Below are 18,797 nucleotides of genomic sequence, written 5' to 3' on the forward strand. Positions count from 1 at the left end.
GTAAATTATCTTTTTTGTGATTTGTTATTCTCTCTGTGTCATAACATATTAAATTTTTATCCTTATCTACCTATAGACATAATTGTTAATTATTAATTATCTTTGTGCCAAACAAATTAGATTTTATCAGATTTGTGGTTTTGTCTAACGTTTTTTTATTTTCGATACCGACAATTACAGATTGCGCCTACAGAAATTACGATAAACGAAATCTATAATTTTAGTATAAAATATATGCAATAATTGTCATTAAAAAACTAAAATTTAGATACCTGAATTTTAGCAAGTATATAAACGACGATAGAGGAGGAGGACAGTGGCACGACTACCTACTTGTGCCAGAGAGGAGACAATAATGCAAGCAAGGAACAACTATATATGTGTATTGTACCTAAATAGTATAATAAGAAGGAAGAGCAAAGATTGATCAATCAAACTAAATAAAGTAATAAACTGGTCATCATATGTATCCAATAGATGCTGATCTGCCTGATAATCTAGAAAAGCATGCATGCGGTTACGCGTCACCCATGACATGTGTACTCACACATACATATAACAAAACAACACTGCTCGTCCAATCCAGCGTACGTACGTGCCCATCCCTAGCGCCCGCGTGCTCCCACAGATCAGCATTGGCATGCCCCATGACTCGTTCGCTCTAGCGCGCGTAAAAATGGATTATACACGTTGTCACCAGCTACTTACATTTACCGCCCAAAAAGTATATATAGACGACATCGTTATATCTGACCAGACTGACTTGTTTGTTTGCTGAATGATGATATTTCACATGTACAGCGCGCGTTGTACGTGTCGTCATCGCTGTTCCTGCTCTCCCCGAAGTCTATGGACGGATAGAGATATCGGGATATACAAACGTATTTGTTTGCTCCAAGAAAAATAAAACTATATATTGTTGTGTATCAGCAGCAGGTAGCCGGCGTCGATTCTAACACCGATTCTAACACGCCCAATGAGGCAGTGACCAAAGGTGTCTGCTTGCCTCAGCGGAACACACAGCAGATGACAGCGAGCTATAGCCTATAGGCCTATATATATATATACAAACACAAACATCCCACAAATTGGAGTTTGCTTCCATCATAATGTAGGATGCCAACATTTCTTTCGCCAATCCACCAATAACAGACAAAATCTAGTTAGTCAGCTCCCGTTACCATTAGTGGCCTTGAAACTAAATTAAAACTCGTCTTTTATTTGGTGGGTGGTCTCTGTCACGCATTGTTTTTCCCAGGGAACATCTGTACCGCATATATACGTACATACTACATTCGTTCTAAATTATTTTTGTCACCTTTCTTTCAATTTATTTTAAGCCAAATTAAACTTCTTTTAATTTTAATTAAGTTTTTAGACAAACAAATTGGCATTTACAAGTTCAAATAAATAAGGTATCGACATATATTTTATTGAGAATGTAAGAAAACGAGTTTGATGTTGCCGGTGTTGGTTTATCTTTACTCTTTCTAGGAACTCAAGTAGAGAAAACGAAGGACAAAGCTAGAAAGAACAATAATTTGAAGGATGGGGGTATATCATTCCTAAACGAAACAAATTAAAGTATATATCCAACGAATAAAGATGGCATGGAGAACTAGTGGTCTGCATCGTGGTAGATTTGTTTTTTTTTTATGATAAACTATGGAGGGGAGAGATTTTCCGCCTAGATTTCGTTGCATTTTAAAGAAGGCATCCGTTACACACACACACACACACACACACACACACACACACACACACACACACACACACACATATATATATATATATATATATATATATATATATATATATATATATATATATATATATATATATATATATATATATAAAATCACACAACATCTTTGGTGTCGTGAAGATGTACAAGATCTAAGCAAAATGCGCCATTGACGTAGACCGGGGACCATGGAAACAGGTGTGAATCTCTTCTCTCAAATTGCTAAGTCATCACAAAACCGAGAGATAACCTGACGAGTCGTATGTCTCTCACTCACTTAGGCCCCGTTCGTTTCTACCGGATTGGCCCTATCCCGAGCCCGTTCCGGGTGGATTGCTACGGCCCGTTTCCAATCCGGATGGAAACTAGAATATGCGTTCGTTTCGGGCCGGCCTGGAACGAAAACTGGCCCGGAACCAAAACTGCATTCTCTTTTCCCAGTCTCCACGGCCCGGAACGGAACCACACCTCCTACCATCCGGATCGGTGCCGGCTCCCTGTCTCCACGACGCGAGCACGCGACGACGCAGCAAAGGCGACGGCGGGGCGGCGCGAGGTGACCACGGGGCGACGCGGGGAGACCGCAGGGCGGCGTGAGGCGACGGCAACCCTACGTCCTCCCCCTTCCTCGTCCTTCTCGCCAGTGATTCCCTCGCTCTCCCCTTCGTCCTCGTCCTCTCTCCCTCCTCTAGGGTTCTTGGAAAAGGAAAAAAAATCTCCCTTCCATTCGAGAGAGAGAGAGAGGAGAGGGGGGAGGAGGAGCACGCTGTGAGCTCTGGAGGGAGAGGCTGGCGGCGGCGCGGCAGATCGAGCAGCGCCGTGTAGCTCACATCGGTGGGGGGACCCACACGCCCATGCGTCGGTGAGGTGGTGGGGCCCGCTTGGTGCTCGAGTTGGAATGGCGGCGGCGGCGGGGAGGTGGTGGGCGGTGGTCCTTGCCCGTGGCGGTGCTGCTCGAGCCGGGATGGGTCGTCGCCAACACCGAGGGTGAGTCCTGCCTGATCTCATACATACTAGTAAGCCGTGCGCTGCCCCGGTTTGGATTCGTCCCAAGTTCGAAATCTGTACAGCTAGGATGGAGCATATGGGCTTGATTCTTTTACGGGTTTGATTGATGCTCGTAGGTGTTGCCTGCTCTCTATGTCATGCTTCCGTTCGTGGTGATGTATTTGGCGGATATTTGCTGTTTATGCATAGAGCGTACGTTTCGTTATAGCTCTGCCTCGATGGATCAGAGGAATGAACAAGCCACGTTCAGTTGGTTTCGAGGAAAACGTAGACTTTTTGTTCGGTGTAGTTCTTTCGTTGCGCCATATACTTTTCTCGTTTGGGCGTTCAGTCCATCGTTAAGTCTACTTCCAATAGCGAGGCAGCGAGAGACCACCAAGCTTAGCCTAGTTCGTTTGTACTATAAAAAGAGGAATTCTGCTAATATCGTCCTCCAGAATTAAGGAATGTCCCTTTGTTTCAGTCTGTAGTGAAGACTGAAGTTGACATACCTAGCCTATTAGTTCACTTTGTTACTTGTATTATTATCTAGATGATGTCTTGATTTGCCAAATGGTTTCTTGTTACTTGTAGATCTCTCCAGGACCATTTAGAGTTGGGGAAGGTGAACCTCCGCCTTCTCGGGATCCAGTACCAACTCCAAAAGGTACTCCAAAAGCTTCTATATGACTATAAGTTTATATATGCTTCTATAAGACGACTATAATCTTTATTACAGCTTCTATATGACATGGTCAATAATATAACTTCTATATGACATGGTTAATAATATTTAGCTTCTATATGACTATAAAATTGTATACTTCAGTCCTGCAATGCGTCTCTCATTACGAGATCATATTAGAAAGAGGAGGGAGGAAGAAGACGATGACATGATGCTATTTATTTTCCCCACCTTATATCTTATGAGTTCTGCTAGAGGGGGGGAAGAAGAAACGTCATACTTCGAAAGAAACAGGCAAGGTTAAAGTTCGTAGACTCCTTGAGGGACATGTCAAGAACTGTCAAGTTGCATTTAGGATGGAACCACGCATATTTAGAGAATTGGCAAATTATCTTAGAAGCAAAAGGCTTGTTGTTGATACTAGGATAACTATGGAGGAGAAGTTGGGTTTCTTCCTATACATGTTAAGTCACAATGCCTCATATGAGGATCTCCAAGTGTTCTTTGGGCACAGCAATGACACCTTCCATCATCACATCAACCACTTCTTCAAGGTGGTCATTCCCACACTCTCTCGCCGTTACCTTCAAGCTCCTGATCCTAATCAAGTGCATAAAAATCCAAGACAATCCTAAATTCTATCCATTTTTCAAGAATTGTCTAGGTGCCATTGATGGAACTCATATTCCTATTTCCATAGCCTCTGAGAAAGCTTCTCCTTTTAGAAATAGGAAGGGCACACTAAGCATTAATGTGATGGTGGCATGTGATTTCGATCTCAACTTCACTTTCATTTCTAATGGATGGGAGGGATCGGCTATAGATTCCAGAGTGCTACGATCAGCTATGAGCAAGGGCTTCCAAGTACCTCTAGGCAAATTCTATCTGGTTGATGGAGGGTATGCAAATACTCCATCTTTTCTTGCTCCATATCGAGGAGTTCGATACCATTTGAAAGAATTTGGGGCTGGACATCGAAGGCCACAGAACCCAAAGGAGCTCTTTAACCACCGCCACGCATTACTGAGGAACCATATGGAAAGGGCTTTGGGGGTGCTTAAGAAGCGCTTCCCCATTCTAAAAGTTGCCACATTCCACATGTTGGAAATCAAGTAAAGATACCTATAGCTGCTTCCATCTTCCATAATCTGATCCAATTACTTCATGGAGATGAGGAATGGTTAGATCATCAGCCGGATAATATCTCTCCAAGAAACTTTGTTGTTGTACCAAGTGGTGATCAAATGAATGACATAAATGTGGGTTCAGTACAAGGCAACGCTTTAAGAGACACCATCGCCTAAGAAATGTGGGTTCAGTACTAGCAACATTTAAATTAGTCTTTGAATAGGCTGTAATAAGTTAATAAGCTTGTAATAAGCATGGATTATAATTAAGCAGAGACTTCTTTTTAGTCTTTAAATTAGTCTTTGAATAGGTTGTAATAAGCTTTTGTCATCAATAAGCTTGTAATAAACTTGGCTTGTAATAATTGAATAAGCTTGTAATAAGTGAATAGGCTTGTGTCATATACTCATATTTGACAGCGATGGTTGGAAAAGGCTTCCCGAAGCTCAATATGATTGCAAGGGCATCACCAAAGTTGCACCGGTTCTTGGGTACAACAAGTGGTATTAAAAAGAAGGCTTCTCCTAAATGCAGTAAGGCAAAGAAGACTGGAGGTTCTCTAAGAGGTATGGTGTTTAATTCTCTGCTATTATTGTTGTTATTTCTCTGCTATTATTGCTATTATTTCTTTGCAGCTGTTTGCTACTAAAAAGAACTTTCTTGAAGTAATTCTCTTCTATACAATTTCTTCCACCATGTGCTATTATAGTAGTTTTAGTAAACCTATAACCTATAAACTAGTATTTCTTTACTGTTATTTGTATTTGCTGATTTTTGGTAACCTAATGTCTGACCATAGTTTACATAGTAGTAAAGCAAAGAGCGGACTGGAATCCGGCCCTTGAGAAGTCCCTGGTAGACATTTTCCATGAGTATAAAGATAGTGGCTACAGAGGTGACAACGGATGGACCCCTGAAGGGTGGAATAAAATGGTGAAGGAGTTCCATCTGAGGAACAAGTATGCCAACTACACAAAGAGTCAGATTCAAGACAAAGAAGGACAGCTAAAGAAAGACTATAGAATGCTCAAAGAGGCAAGGAGGCAGAGTGGGGCCACCTGGAATGAAGATAGGCATATGGTTGAAGGATCACCATCTATGTGGGACAACCTTGAAATTGTAAGTTGATTTCTTAAAGTAATTCTATGGATATCCTCATAGTGAAACCTCATATTTGATCAATGGTTCTCTTTGAATGTGCAGACATTCCCTAAAATTAGGAAGTTCCGCAACAGTAAGGCAAGATTTCCACTATTTGATGCTTTGGGAGAGCTTTATGATGGTAGGTTCACTTTCTATAGTTGCAAACAGTGCCAATCAATATATTATTTCTGCTTCTCACTTTAGTATTTGTTTGTTTCTATCTTGCTGATCTATATTATCGTATGATTCGCTTGACTTGTCTACTAGTTCTGATGACTAAGCAACAATATGCTAGTTTTATAGAGTTAGGTCATAACTATATTGGTTCTCTTTATACTTGAATTTTATGAGGAAAGACCACTATCTATAGCTATTTTCTTGTTATTGTGTAGGTCATTTGGCTGAAGGTACTTACAATCTGACTTCTCTTGAGCCACCACAAGAGGAAGCACTACTTCGACAAATTCATGATGTAGATGACTTGGACAACATTGAGGTTCATGAGGTACTAGATGAAGATGATTCAATCACTGAGATACAAGAGGAAGCAAGTGAGGTTGTAGCTGTTGAAAGAAATGGACAGCGAGGTTCTCTGTCATGAGATGAAGAAAATGAGGTCGTAGATGTTGAAAGAAGCAAGCAGCGAAGAACTACTACTACTACATCAAGCAAAAAACATGAAAAGGAAGAAAAGAGATCTAAGAAGGGTGAAAGGATTGAAGAAATGATGGGGAGATACCTAGACATGAGGACTAAGCAAGTACAAGATGAGTCTGCAGATCTAGCTAAAGAAAAGAAGGTTGCTGAAGGTAATGACTTCTCTATCAAAAGGTGTATATCTGTTCTGAGTACAATGGAATTGACAAAGGAAGAGAAGACAAAAGCATTTGCAGTTTTCATCAAGAGCAAAGAAAATAGAGAGGCCTTCCTAAGTGGGTGTGAACTAGATCGAGAAGCAACTTTGGTTTGGCTCAAAAGTACGATGGTCTAACAGGCCGGTCTACTTAATTGCTGAAAACTTGATGTTTTCCTTCTATTTGACTACAAGAGTCCTTTAGTCACTGCAAAACTAAAAGAAGAAATATTTTATAGTTCTGTGCAACCCTTAGAGATGAGAACATTTTGATAGTTGAGTTGCTAGTAAGAGGATTTGGACTGTAGATATGCATTTCTAGTCAGGTTGAAAGCTGAGATCTGCTCCTTTCATTTAGCTTAAAAATTGTTGTCCTTTTACAGTAAGGTTGAAAGCTGAGATCAAGGAGTATATCTGCAGTATGCTAGTAGTAGGTTTGTAATGATGTGGCAATGTCAAACTTAAATGCTAGTAGTAAGGTTGAAAATTGCTTCTTGCAGATAGAGTGATTTCGTTTGTGATGTCAATATTAAAATGTAGTTATGTCATTTATGTGATTTAGAGTAGCATCCATATTATGCACATCTGGTAGTGACAATAGTTTAGCCTTTGCAAAGTGATTTAGTTAAATATCTTATCTCTTGTTTGACCTGTAGTGTGCTTTGCTAAATTCTTTGTTGCTCTGTTGTTTGCTTGCTGAGTTCAGTGGATGTTGTCAGTGCTTTTACTTGTGTGCCGACAGTAGCAGTAGTTCAGTGTCCAGTTACAGTAGCAGCAGAGTAGTTGTTTCTTTACATGCTTTCAATTTGTTGAAGTTGAAAAAACAGGCTGCAGTGCTCATAGCTTGCTTATTATACTTGCAGTGCATATAATTTAATTAACTCATAGGCTTATACTTGCTGATTGCAGTGCATATAAAAGAATTTTCAGTACATGTTTAATTTGCACCTGTGGATGATCAAAATAATGTTAACTCCTGGTTTAATAAGCACATCAGCAACTTTTTGCGAGGGACAAGTCTGAAATTGATCAATTGTGTTCATCCAACATAACACGGTGTGACCGTGTGAGGGACAAGTCTGGTATGTTTGTTTGTGCAGTATGCCATTCCTGCTTAGGTGCTAATTTGTTGGTTAAAATCCATGGGTGCAATCCATTGTGCACGTTGGATTGGATGAAAGCAACCTATGGGTGGGCTGAGAAAACAAATTCATTTGATTTGGAGTGGGGTTGGAATGGGGTGGGTTTAGTCAATTAGCAGTGCTACTGCACTTGTTGTAGCTCATTCTAGGTCCAAGAACGTGCTTGAATTAGGAGCTGCTTATGGTGTTTTTATTGCACGTCACACAAGCTGTTGTAACTGACACGCTGAAACTAGCCCGTTACAGCACCGTAGCATATGGTAGCTTTTGCTTGTTTTGTCCCCTCAACTGACTTGTTCCACTGGTGTTTTTGTTGCCCTGTTTGCAGGACCACTCTGGTGGCGATATGACTAGCTGTGGTTTATGAGTGGAGCAATTCTGATGATGGAACAGAAACGCTTGTAGGAACCTCTAGTCTTCTTTTTTGAAGAGATCGACTCTACTCATGTATATGTCGAATTTCTGTTGTAGTGTTATTAGAGTTCTAGTACCAGATGCAAACTTACTGCCTGGTGGCTCCCAACTCCCAGTCACTCATATACCATTAATAACATTCACTACAGGAACTGCTGGCTTCCCCGAGTGTCAGTTGCACTCGGGGAAGGCCCAGTTGCACTCGGGGAAGCCTTCCCCGAGTGCAACACTCGGGGAAGAGCCTCCGGCTAATCCTCTCACGGGAAAGGCGCCTTCCCCGAGTGTCGAAAATCGTGCACTCGGGGAAGGCTTTGCCGAGTGCCGTGCTGACACTCGGGGAAGACTTGACGCCGTTGGCCGACGGCCGACGCCGTTTTTTTTTTTTATTTTCTTCCCCGAGTGCAACACTCGAGAAAGATTTTTAATTTTTTTTTTAAATACTCTTTGCCGAGTGCCGCAGCTCAGGCACTCGGCAAAGAAATTTGTTTTTTTAAAAAAAATCCCTCTTTCCCGAGTGCCACAGCACAGGCACTCGGGGAAGCCACCTCTAATTTTTTTTTGTTTTTTGCTTTTTCATGTAAACAACAAAGCATATATATATATCACAAACCATAAATCAACACCAATATGTCACAAACCACATTTATATATCACAAATGACCAAATTTGTCCAAAATCCACAATATATTACAAACCACACGTTCAAAAGTACACACTATTCCAAGTTCACAAGTTCAATACATAAAAACGACTCCGAAGGCGGCTCACGGCGACTGTGAGGGGTGGGACGCCCCAGCGTGCGATCCCGGCGACGGTCCAGGTGGGGATGGCCCGACGTGCGATGCCAGCGACCCTTCGACATGGTTCGACGCCGCCCCCGATTAATGCTGCAAAAAAGATAGGAGATTGCACGTGAGTGACAAGATAAAAATATAAGGTTTCGATAAAGTGAGAAATGTCTTCAAATGAGTTCATTGATCAAGTGAGAAATGTCTTCAAATGAGTTCATTTGGGCTACCTTGAATGTTCGGACATGTCTTCAAATGAGTTCATTGATCAAGTGAGAAATGATACGTCTTAAAATCAGGACCATTTTTTATCTAAATCTACGTCATATTTACATTGAAATAGTATCTACCTGCTTGACAATTTGATTTATCAGGTCCGAGAGATCTGGACGAACAAGTTGCAGGAAAGTTGCAGCATAAGTTTTTCTAAAATGACAGTGCAGAATAACAGTATAGAGATGAAAAAGGAATCAAAGGATATCACAGTTCAGCACCAGAATACTGATCTATTGTCAAGCCCAAGTTGCACTAAGCTAGAACTTATTGATGCACGAGAAACATCAACAGATGTAGTAGAAGAACTCATAGTGGGGAGGGAACAAGAAAAAGGGAAAATAATAACTTCTTTACTTGAGAGCTCATCAAAAAAGATTTCCATCCTTCCCATATATGGTATTGGAGGCATTGGCAAGACAACTTTTGCAAGATTGATTCATAATGATCCAAAGTTCAAATGTTACTCTAAAGCATGGGTCCATGTGTCACAAAGATTTGACTTGAATAAAATTCATGAGCCTATTATTTCACAACTATCTGAAAAAGAGAATCAGGCTAATGAAAGACATATGGTACATAGTTCCCTCACAAAGCTACTTCCTGGTAAGAAGATTATAATTGTTTTAGATGACCTTTGGGAGGATAATCAGTTTTTTGTGCATGGTAATCATAGACATGGCATTTCCAGATCATACATTTAAGCAAATTTGAGTTCCATTCCAAAGGAAAACAAATCATAGCATTGCAAAGCATAGAAAAATGCACAGGCATAATATAGTTTGCAGAATTTTCTTAAAAAAAGAGAGAAAAGAATGACAACTTACCAACATAGGAAGTACCTGTAGCTGCGTTGTACATATGGAGGCTGAGAAGTGAATAAAAAGTTTTTGCAATACAAAGCAATTGTTAGCAACACAGAAAAATGCGGTGTGAGGAATTATATGAAACAATGTGCAGTGAAAACGTAAACAAAGTATATAAGTCTAATCTAAATCTAAAAATAAGAAAGATCTTTATTATGAAAACCAACACCTGCATATGCATGTGTAGCCTCTGCATTCAGGAAGAATAGCATCACACTTAGAAATGACGGCAAGAGTATCTACATAAAAAAAACTTAAAACAAGCAGTATAGACGTACCATCTCAATAAGTGAACATAGGATCCTGAAAGAGCGCTAATTAGTCCAATAATATTTGTATCTTTATTCAGTGAACCCAAACTTTTATTTTTGGTGGAGAACCAAAGCAACATCATTATTATTACGTATGGAGCCAAGACAGTTGATTAGACAGGTAACTAACTTTGTTATTAGACACAAAAAAAGACTCAGAACAACCTGCCGCAGACAAATTATGACAAAGGACTAAAGAGGTCAAACTGGAAGGAACATATGGTAAACTGAATGCAGAGCTGTCTAACCTTGATCAGTTATGAAGATAAGAAGCTCTATTTAACTATGCTACACATGATCAGTAACAGGTAGGGAAAAACATGAAGTATGTCCAAAAGAAATTTTAATTCTACGTTGTCCCTGAATCTTTTTTGTAGCCATAAAAAAGTATATAATGCTAACACTAATATGTCTTGCCTTTGAAACTGACACTAAAACTAATAGCATAAGCAGAGCAAAGATGCTACACCTCAGTACCTGAGATCTTTGTCCAATATATCCATGTAGACATTTCATCAAAAATCATGAGGGCACTTTGTAGGACATCGTAACTACAGAGAAGTGGTCACATGGTCATAGTATTAGCATGTTATCAATGGAGCACCCATATATAAAGACCAATCTGATACTCTGATAACATGACAGCTTCAAAAACAACTGACATGTACTAATTAAGATATGTGTCGACAGATTAATAAGAGAAACTAAAACTAACTCACCAAGCCTACCTGAGTAGTAATCAGTTATGAAGATAATCAGGTCTATTTACCTATGCTACACATGATCAATAACAGCTAGGGAAAAAAATGTACTATGCCCAAAAGAAATTTTAATTCTATGTTGATCCTGAATCATTTTGGTAGCCATAACAAAGATATATAATGCTAACACTAACATGCCTTGCCTTTGAAGCTGACGTGTAAACTAATGTTTTTTCCTCAAAAGCAATACATCCGTGTCAACCAATTTACAAAAAGCGATCAGTATGTACCTCCACCACAATCCACTATTACATTCTGCTGTCTCTGGACATAATCAAGGAAGGGAAGACACCGAACAGATGGATAAAGTAGCAATTACTAGTGTAGCAATTTCTAGAGAAGGAAGGGGGAGCCAGCATCATCACAAAGACACGAAGACACATTAGTTGGCACACCAAAAATAGACAATACATCTCCATTAGATCCCTGGAAACAAAATCAATGTGCAGTCAAAACAAAAATTAAATCAAAATAAAAGGAAAAGTTTTTGGGCATCTAGAATCATAAATCAGAAGTAGGCACCCACAACCTGGCACACTTTGCTCCAATGAGACGACCTGTGACAGCGATAGGTCGGGACCGTCGCGCCGGCGGCGCCGGTGAGGGGCTGCGGGGGCGCGCGGCGCGGGGGCGCGCCGGTGGGGCCTGCGGGGGATGCGGGGGCGCGCGGCGCGGGGGCTGCGGGGGCGCGCCGGCGGGGCCTGCGGCGGATGCGGGGGCGCGCGGCACGGGGCCTGTGGGGGCGCGCCTGCGGGGGATGCGGGGGCGCGCGGCGCGGGGGCTGCCGCGGGGCGCGGCGCGGGGGGCTTGCTGCGGCGGCGGCGGGGTAGTGCGTACGGGCGAGCGGGCGGCGTGCGGGTGTGGGGTGGCCGGGTGGGTGGCCGGTTAGGTTTAGATAAGGCCTGCTGGGCTTTTTTTTTCTTCCCCGAGTGTCCTGTCCTGGCACTCGGGAAAGGGCCTCTTTCCCGAGTGCCAGGGAAGACACTCGGGGAAGAAATTTTGTTTTTTTTTTTTTGTTTTTTCTACCTAATTTATTTTGTGAGGCCTTCCCACATTATTTAAAACTCCCTGTTCAAATTTGGGACAATTTTGACTTTTTTTTGTTATATTTCGTTAGTTTTTTTCGTTTCGTTGAATTTTTTTGCATACTTCGAATTTGAACTACAGGTGCATGAAATAATGGAATTTAATGATTCAAAAAATTATATTAATGATATTTGGTGTATGTTGAGGCCTTATCCAGGAACTCGCATGAAATTTCGAGCATCTCGTTGACGTAACATGACGAGCAACTTGTGGGAAAAGTGTTTTTAAATTATATAAAATCCGAACGAAGTCCGAAAATCACGAAACTTGTCTGGGCGTCGTGTTATCGCATGTAGAGGCTATGATAAAAAAATTGAGAAGATTTCGAGCAAGTTGCGACGTCGGATGCCTAAAACCTAGACATCTTTGCATGCCTCTGCAAGTGATCACATGCAGAGATGTCTGGGTTTTAGGTATCTGACGTCGCAACTTGCTCGAAACCTTCTCGATTTTTTATCATAGCCTCTACATGCGATAACACGACGCCCATACAAGTTTCGTGATTTTCGGACTTCGTTCGGATTTTATATAATTTAAAAACACTTTTCCCATAAGTTGCTTGTCATGTTACGTCAACAAGATGCTCAAAATTTCATGCGAGTTCCTGGATAAGGCCTCAACATACACCAAATATCATTAATATAATTTTTTGAATCATCAAATTCCATTATTTCATGCACCTGTAGTTCAAATTCGAAGTATGCAAAAAAATTCAACGAAACGAAAAAAACTAACGAAATATAACAAAAAAAGTCAAAATTGTCCCAAATTTGAACAGGGAGTTTTAAATAATGTGGGAAGACCTCACAAAATAAATGAGGCAGAAAAAACAAAAAAACAAAAATTCTTCCCCGAGTGCCTTCCCTGGCACTCGGGGAAGAGGCCCTTTTTCCGAGTGCCAGGACAGGACACTCGGGGAAGGCAGCCTCTTCCCCGAGTGCCCTGTTCTGGCACTCGGGAAAGGGCCTCTTCGCCGAGTGCCAGGGAAGGCACTTGGGGAAGAATTTTTTTTTAAAGTTTTAACGGCGTGGGCGGGGTGGACCGTCAAGTAACATGTTTCTTTGCCGAGTGTCGATCTTCCCCGAGTGTTGCACTCGGGGAAGAGGGCCTTTGCCGAGTGCTGCTCTTTACCGAGTGCCAGGATCTCTGCGTCACTCGAAAAAGCCTCTCTTCCCCGAGTGCAATTCTTCCCCGAGTGCCCGATTTTTGGCACTCGGGGAAGCCAGAGACACTCGGGGAATTTTGCCTCTCCCGTAGTGATTGTTGCGACCTCGATGTAGTGTTAACTTGAGCAGACAGTTACTTGACATGTAGCTCAGATACGTGCAGTCGCTAAAGATTGTGATAATGTTCAGATTATCATCTTTTGTAACTTGCGAGTCAATTACAGTCAAGTTGTTTCTGGATGTTCATTGCTTGCTTACAAGTACGGCTCTGCTACCCCTGTTTTCTTGCCTCTCTCAGCCGAACACTCATTTTTTTCACCAGGTTTTGATCCTGGCCAAGAATGATTATTCACCAGGTTTTAATGACAAACCAGGATTCACTCGATCCTGGCCAGGATCAAAACTTGGTCTGGCACCAATCAGGTGCTGCCGAACGAGGCCTTAAGATCATGCTGTTCCTGGTATCCCATAAGCGCCATAAGATTGTGAGCAGGACGGACGGCCACGTTGCTGGGTCTTGTGGAAGATTTAGCGACGCAAGAGAAGGGAGATCAATGCAGCACCATAACTCTTTGCTGGGTCGTGGTAGCATTTGTTGTTTAATCCTGAAGGAGAAAGGGATATTTTTCAGGTTAGCATCCAACTCTGAATAAAAAAAGTAAAAGACCCCGCACAAATAGGAGCTCTCTATACTAGGTACGCTTATATCGTCAGCTCGCCAGCGAAGCCAGGCCGGTGCCCAATATATATACTCCGTGCCTACTAACTCTAGCCATACTCAACTCGTCATTTCCATCTGCTACTTTATTTGTCACCAAGAATATTAAACATGCAATCAATCATGCATAATCCTCGCCACTATTCCTTTCCTTATACAACAAACAAATTTGCTCCGCGGTTCAGTGACGTCATCACCTCTGGACGAATGGCTAATACCGGATTCAGTTCGGCCGGTCGCCGGTGTGATGGTGAAAATTCCTGAGATTTTTTTTATATGTACTCCAAAAAACGGAATACGTGCGCGGACGGACGAGGAATCGACGAAAGGCCGAGGGCTGGCGGCGTGGTACGTAGGTAACAAATTCGTGCACGTACGCTGGGTACTTGGGTCTCCGCGGAGCCTGGAGCTAGAAATCGACAAGAGGTCAATCGCTGGAAAATCCGCGCACGTACGTTGAGTCCCCGGAGCATGGAGCGTGCCAGCCTAATGATCACCAGTTCGCCGCCGGCGCGCCCGGCCAAATCGCGTCGTGGCGTGGCGCGCGCGGTCGGTCTCCGTCCGTTGCCCGGCCGGTCTAGGTCCAGTTCACCGCCCGCCCGCCCCGCGAGCCCGGCCAAATCGCTTCGTGGCGTGCCTGCCTAACGATCACCAGTTCGCCACCCGCGCGCCCGGCCAAATCGCGTCGTCGTCGTCGACGGGCTTGGATTCAGGCCAGGAGTCCAGTCCAGGCCGGACTCCAGGCGGGTGGAGGGGGCGCTCCGGGCCGGACCGCGCGGGGGTTCGGAGCGCAACGTGTTTGGCGTTGCATGCGCGCGGCGGCTGATGGACTTCGCGAGCTGCGCGTGACTCGTCCCGTCTATAACTAACTCGCCGTACATGGCTACATGCGCCTGGCCGCCCACGACGGCCTCGAGCTCGAGCCTGCGTACGTTCCCGGCCGTGGGCTCTTTCAACGACGACGACGGCGGCGGAGGTTCTCGGTCCCGTCCCGGCCTGCGCCCGTGCCTCGGCCAGGCAAAGCGGCGCTGAGCGTTCCTTGGGTTCCTCTGTAGCAAGTCTAGCTAGCAGCGTCAATGCGGGCGGGCGGACCGCTCGAAACCGGCCGACTGCTGCCACTGTCAAGAACCGATACTGTAAACAGAACGACCAGCACGATAGGATCGTACTCCATCCGTACTAGGTGAGGTCCGGTCCTCAGCGCGTATTCATGCACAATAATAAATTATTACACATACACGTGACATGCATGGTACGGTACTACCACGTACGCACCCCGAGCCTAATTTTTGTTTGTTCCGCCGAGTTTGCAGGCTGCCCCGCACCGCAGGTACGTACGTCGCGGCACACAGACACATTGGCCTTCAACTAATAGCGTTTTTTTCTCTCACAACACTTCAACAGTAGTATTAGCCGTTTTTTCGGCCGGCCGAAAAGAGAGGCTGTTTGTAGATACAAGAACGAAAGCAGTGCAGCTAGCAGCTGGTGCCGGTAGATCGATTTGGCGGCGCATGCATAGACGCTCACGAGGCAGGTAGTCTAACAGTCCAGTCATGCATGAAGTTGAAATCATGTGTATGGACGGATGAATTCTAGTGTGTCATGGACCGTCTGTGCTCGCGCTAGCTAACGTCGACGCCGACACCACCACACCATAGCATTTCGATTTTATAGGGTGTCCTATAGGCAATTGCTCATATCGATTCGGTACTGCCGGTGCCGGACATGCAACCATACCTGTCAGTTGTCACCAACCTCAGCTACCCTAAACACCGAAGCATTCCGATCATAACTAACGTACGTATTAACAGCATATTCGCTTATTAGTTTCAGCCAGGGTCAGCATTGATCGAGCTTATAAACCAACACGAATAGGTCGTAAGCTTCGAAGAACAGAAGCAGCAGCCACTTTTTTTTTTCCGTATATTAACAAAGAGACCAAAACGGACGAAGACGCTGATCTGATGGAGTCGAGTCATGGAACACCACCCACCAAGCACTTCCAGGGTTTACGCCGTCACGGCGCGGCAGACCGGTCGGGCGTCCTGGCCCGGTGGGCCCCCTCCAGAGAGGCCAGCCGTCGGCCATGCTATCACTTGTCTGATACTACGGGGCTGTTTGGTTGAGCTGTGTGTGGAAAAAAACTGTCGTGAGCTGTGAGCTGTGGGAAAGCTGTTGTGGGCTGTGGGCTGTAGAAAAGCTAAAAGCTGTTTGGTTAAACAAGTATAAAATATACCTTCTATCTTTATCTCTCTTGAAACAACTATGGAAGAGCTTTTTATTCCACCAATTTCGAAAAGCAGAAAGTCAAAAGACAAAAACAGGGTTAAACCAGCTTTCAAAAATGTACTACGAAAAAGCAGCTGTTTCTGAAAAAGCAGCCTCCAAAAACAACCCCTTTGGTTGGGCTTTTGGCTTTTGGGGCCAAAAGCCAAAGCCAAAAACCCAACCAAACAGCCCCGTGCATCTCCATCATTATTCATTAATCTATCCAAAACCGCCCGATCTCTGAAAACCACCTCTCGCCTAATCTAAAACCCTTTCCGGCAATGACACACATTAGCAGTATCCTCTAAACGCAAGAATCTTTTATCTTTTTGAGGAAAATTATAGAATCTATGATTTATTTCGCGAGGAAAAAAATCCGAATCATTGGGCAAGTAAGACATTCGTAATCTGGGGGAGCGCGTATCTGGAATCATAGACAAATTTAATTAACCTTTGATTAGCTTTCTATCCCTACCACTAATCACTGTGGTACGATCTTAATTAGGCGAAACTCCCTCATTGGCTAGCGGTAGCCAGTAGCAGCAGAAACGGCCAAAACAGCAGGGGGATATTCGGATCCCTGGGAGGCTGGGACCCAGTCCCCCACCTGAACCCAAAGCCTGCAGCGACCTCCTCCCCTGCCGCATTAAAAGGCGTCCTCGCCGTCCGGCCGGTGGAGACCAGAACACAGCGCACGCACCCACCCAGCCGGCCGGCCAGCCAACCCAATCAGCAAGGCAACACACCACCGGACCAAGGGGCATGACCATGAGCGGCGCCGCGGAGGAGGCGCTGCGGCGGGAGTACGTGATCGGCGAGGAGATCGGGCGCGGGCGGTTCGGGACGGTCCGCCGCTGCTACGCCGCGTCCACGGGGGAGCCGTTCGCGCTCAAGACGACGCCCAAGGCGGCGCTGCGGGAGCTGGAGGCGGACCCGCTGGACCTGGCGCTGGCGGAGCAGGAGCCCAAGGTGCACCTCCTGGCGTCGGCCGCCAGCCGCCACGTGGTCGCGCTCCACGCCGCCTTCGAGGACGCCGACGCCGTGCACCTGGTGCTGGACCTCTGCGCGGGCGGGGACCTGTTCGCGCTCGTCTCGGCGCGGGGCCCGCTCCCGGAGCCCGAGGCGGCGGGCCTCGTCGCGCAGCTCGCGGACGCGCTCGCGGGTTGCCACCGCCGCGGGGTCGCGCACCGCGACGTCAAGCCCGACAACCTCCTCTTCGACGCCAGCGGCGCGCTCAGGCTCGGGGACTTCGGCTCCGCGGACTGGTTCGGGGACGGCAGGCCCATGACGGGGCTGGTCGGGACGCCCTACTACGTCGCGCCCGAGGTGGTGGCCGGCAGGGAGTACACCGAGAAGGTGGACGTGTGGAGCGCCGGGGTCGTGCTCTACATGATGCTCTCCGGGACCGTGCCTTTCTCCGGCGCCACAGCGGGGGAGATCTTCCAGGCCGTGCTCCGCGGCAACCTGCGCTTCCCGCCGCGCGCCTTCGCCGCCGTCTCGCCCGAGGCCAAGGACCTCATGCGCCGCATGCTCTGCAAGGACGTCTGGCGCAGGCTCTCCGCCGAGCAAGTCCTAAGTAAGTAAAGCTAACAACAGCAGCAGCCCTCGTCTGTCCTCCCTTCCGACTCCATTGCTCCCTCATCCCCAGCATATCCGGCAGATCTCGTCGGCTGAATTGTCTGCTCATCTTACCCGGGTGTTTCGATCTACCTGCAGGGCACCCATGGATCGTGACTCGCGGCGGAAGTGTGGCGGTGAACTGATTCAGATGCTCCGCGTCATTCCGATGAATACATCTGCAGTGTAGATAGTGGCGTTCATCCAAGAGAAGTAGAGGGACCTTTTGCAGTTGATCTCTTTGCTTTGGTTCTGCCAATCGTCAACGGACAGTAGGGCTGTAGTTGGTTACTAGTATTAGTTGCACGCAGCAGTAATCCTTAGTGTTCTTCTTGTTCTGCAGTAATCCTTAGGCGAAGCAGGAATTTGGGGGGCTTCCTCTTCCTGGGTTCGTGTTGCTTGATCTTTGCATTGCAACCCATGTATAGTACAGCCTTCTTCTTGCTGAAGAAGAGAGGACTAGCTCTGTTCAGGAGAAAATGGAACCCCAAAAAACTCCAGAAAATCTATGTACAGCTCAGCTTCAGGCTTCAGCTGTGTGCCTGTGTGTCTCTTCCATTTTGCTACCGAGTTCTGTGTCTTTTTTAATACTTCATCGGAACCTTGAATGAGACTTCAAATAATTATACGTTCATGTCACGAAGTTGATGTGACTTCCCTAAAAGTTTATAGTCTGCAGTTTGGCAACAACTTCAAATGATTTCCAGCCGGTTTGATTTGGTAATACTACCTCTTCCAAGAAAGAATAAAACTCTATAGACGTATTCCAGTTTAACGTATATAAAGTTTGACTAAATATATAAATAAAATATTAATATTTATAGCATTAAATACGTCTAATAAAAAA

General features: G+C 44.9%; 3 protein-coding genes, 1 long non-coding RNA gene and 1 pseudogene across 4 annotated transcripts; 4 read left to right on the top strand and 1 right to left on the bottom strand.

The window, feature by feature from the left end:
- The first annotated feature begins 3,567 nt into the window (after positions 1 to 3,567).
- Positions 3,568 to 4,720, top strand: LOC136466288 (uncharacterized; annotated as a pseudogene).
- A 245-nt stretch (positions 4,721 to 4,965) lies between these two features.
- Positions 4,966 to 6,288, top strand: LOC136466289 (uncharacterized). Its single transcript, XM_066464680.1, has 4 exons — positions 4,966 to 5,110; positions 5,353 to 5,663; positions 5,748 to 5,826; positions 6,080 to 6,288. Exons 1-4 carry the CDS (start codon positions 4,966 to 4,968, stop codon positions 6,286 to 6,288), a joined length of 744 nt encoding a protein of 247 aa, XP_066320777.1.
- Positions 6,289 to 8,724: 2,436 nt separating this feature from the next.
- Positions 8,725 to 11,595, bottom strand: LOC136464813 (uncharacterized). The gene is made up of 4 exons (XR_010761279.1): positions 11,415 to 11,595; positions 10,812 to 10,885; positions 9,985 to 10,025; positions 8,725 to 8,983 (listed from the first exon to the last, which is right to left on the bottom strand). It is a non-coding gene; the product is annotated as an uncharacterized lncRNA (long non-coding RNA).
- A 47-nt stretch (positions 11,596 to 11,642) lies between these two features.
- On the top strand, positions 11,643 to 11,984 carry LOC136466291 (glycine-rich cell wall structural protein 1.0-like). Its single transcript, XM_066464681.1, has one exon. The coding sequence runs from the start codon at positions 11,643 to 11,645 to the stop codon at positions 11,982 to 11,984; it is 342 nt and encodes a 113-aa protein (XP_066320778.1).
- Positions 11,985 to 16,994: 5,010 nt separating this feature from the next.
- Positions 16,995 to 18,511, top strand: LOC136464814 (phosphoenolpyruvate carboxylase kinase 2-like). Its single transcript, XM_066463764.1, has 2 exons — positions 16,995 to 17,909; positions 18,050 to 18,511. The coding sequence occupies exons 1-2, from the start codon at positions 17,096 to 17,098 to the stop codon at positions 18,094 to 18,096; spliced, it is 861 nt and encodes a 286-aa protein (XP_066319861.1). The 5' UTR covers positions 16,995 to 17,095; the 3' UTR covers positions 18,097 to 18,511.
- The last annotated feature ends 286 nt before the right edge of the window (positions 18,512 to 18,797 follow it).

Source organism: Miscanthus floridulus, chromosome 7, assembly GCF_019320115.1.
Source record: "Miscanthus floridulus cultivar M001 chromosome 7, ASM1932011v1, whole genome shotgun sequence".
Lineage (NCBI taxonomy): Eukaryota > Viridiplantae > Streptophyta > Magnoliopsida > Poales > Poaceae > Miscanthus > Miscanthus floridulus.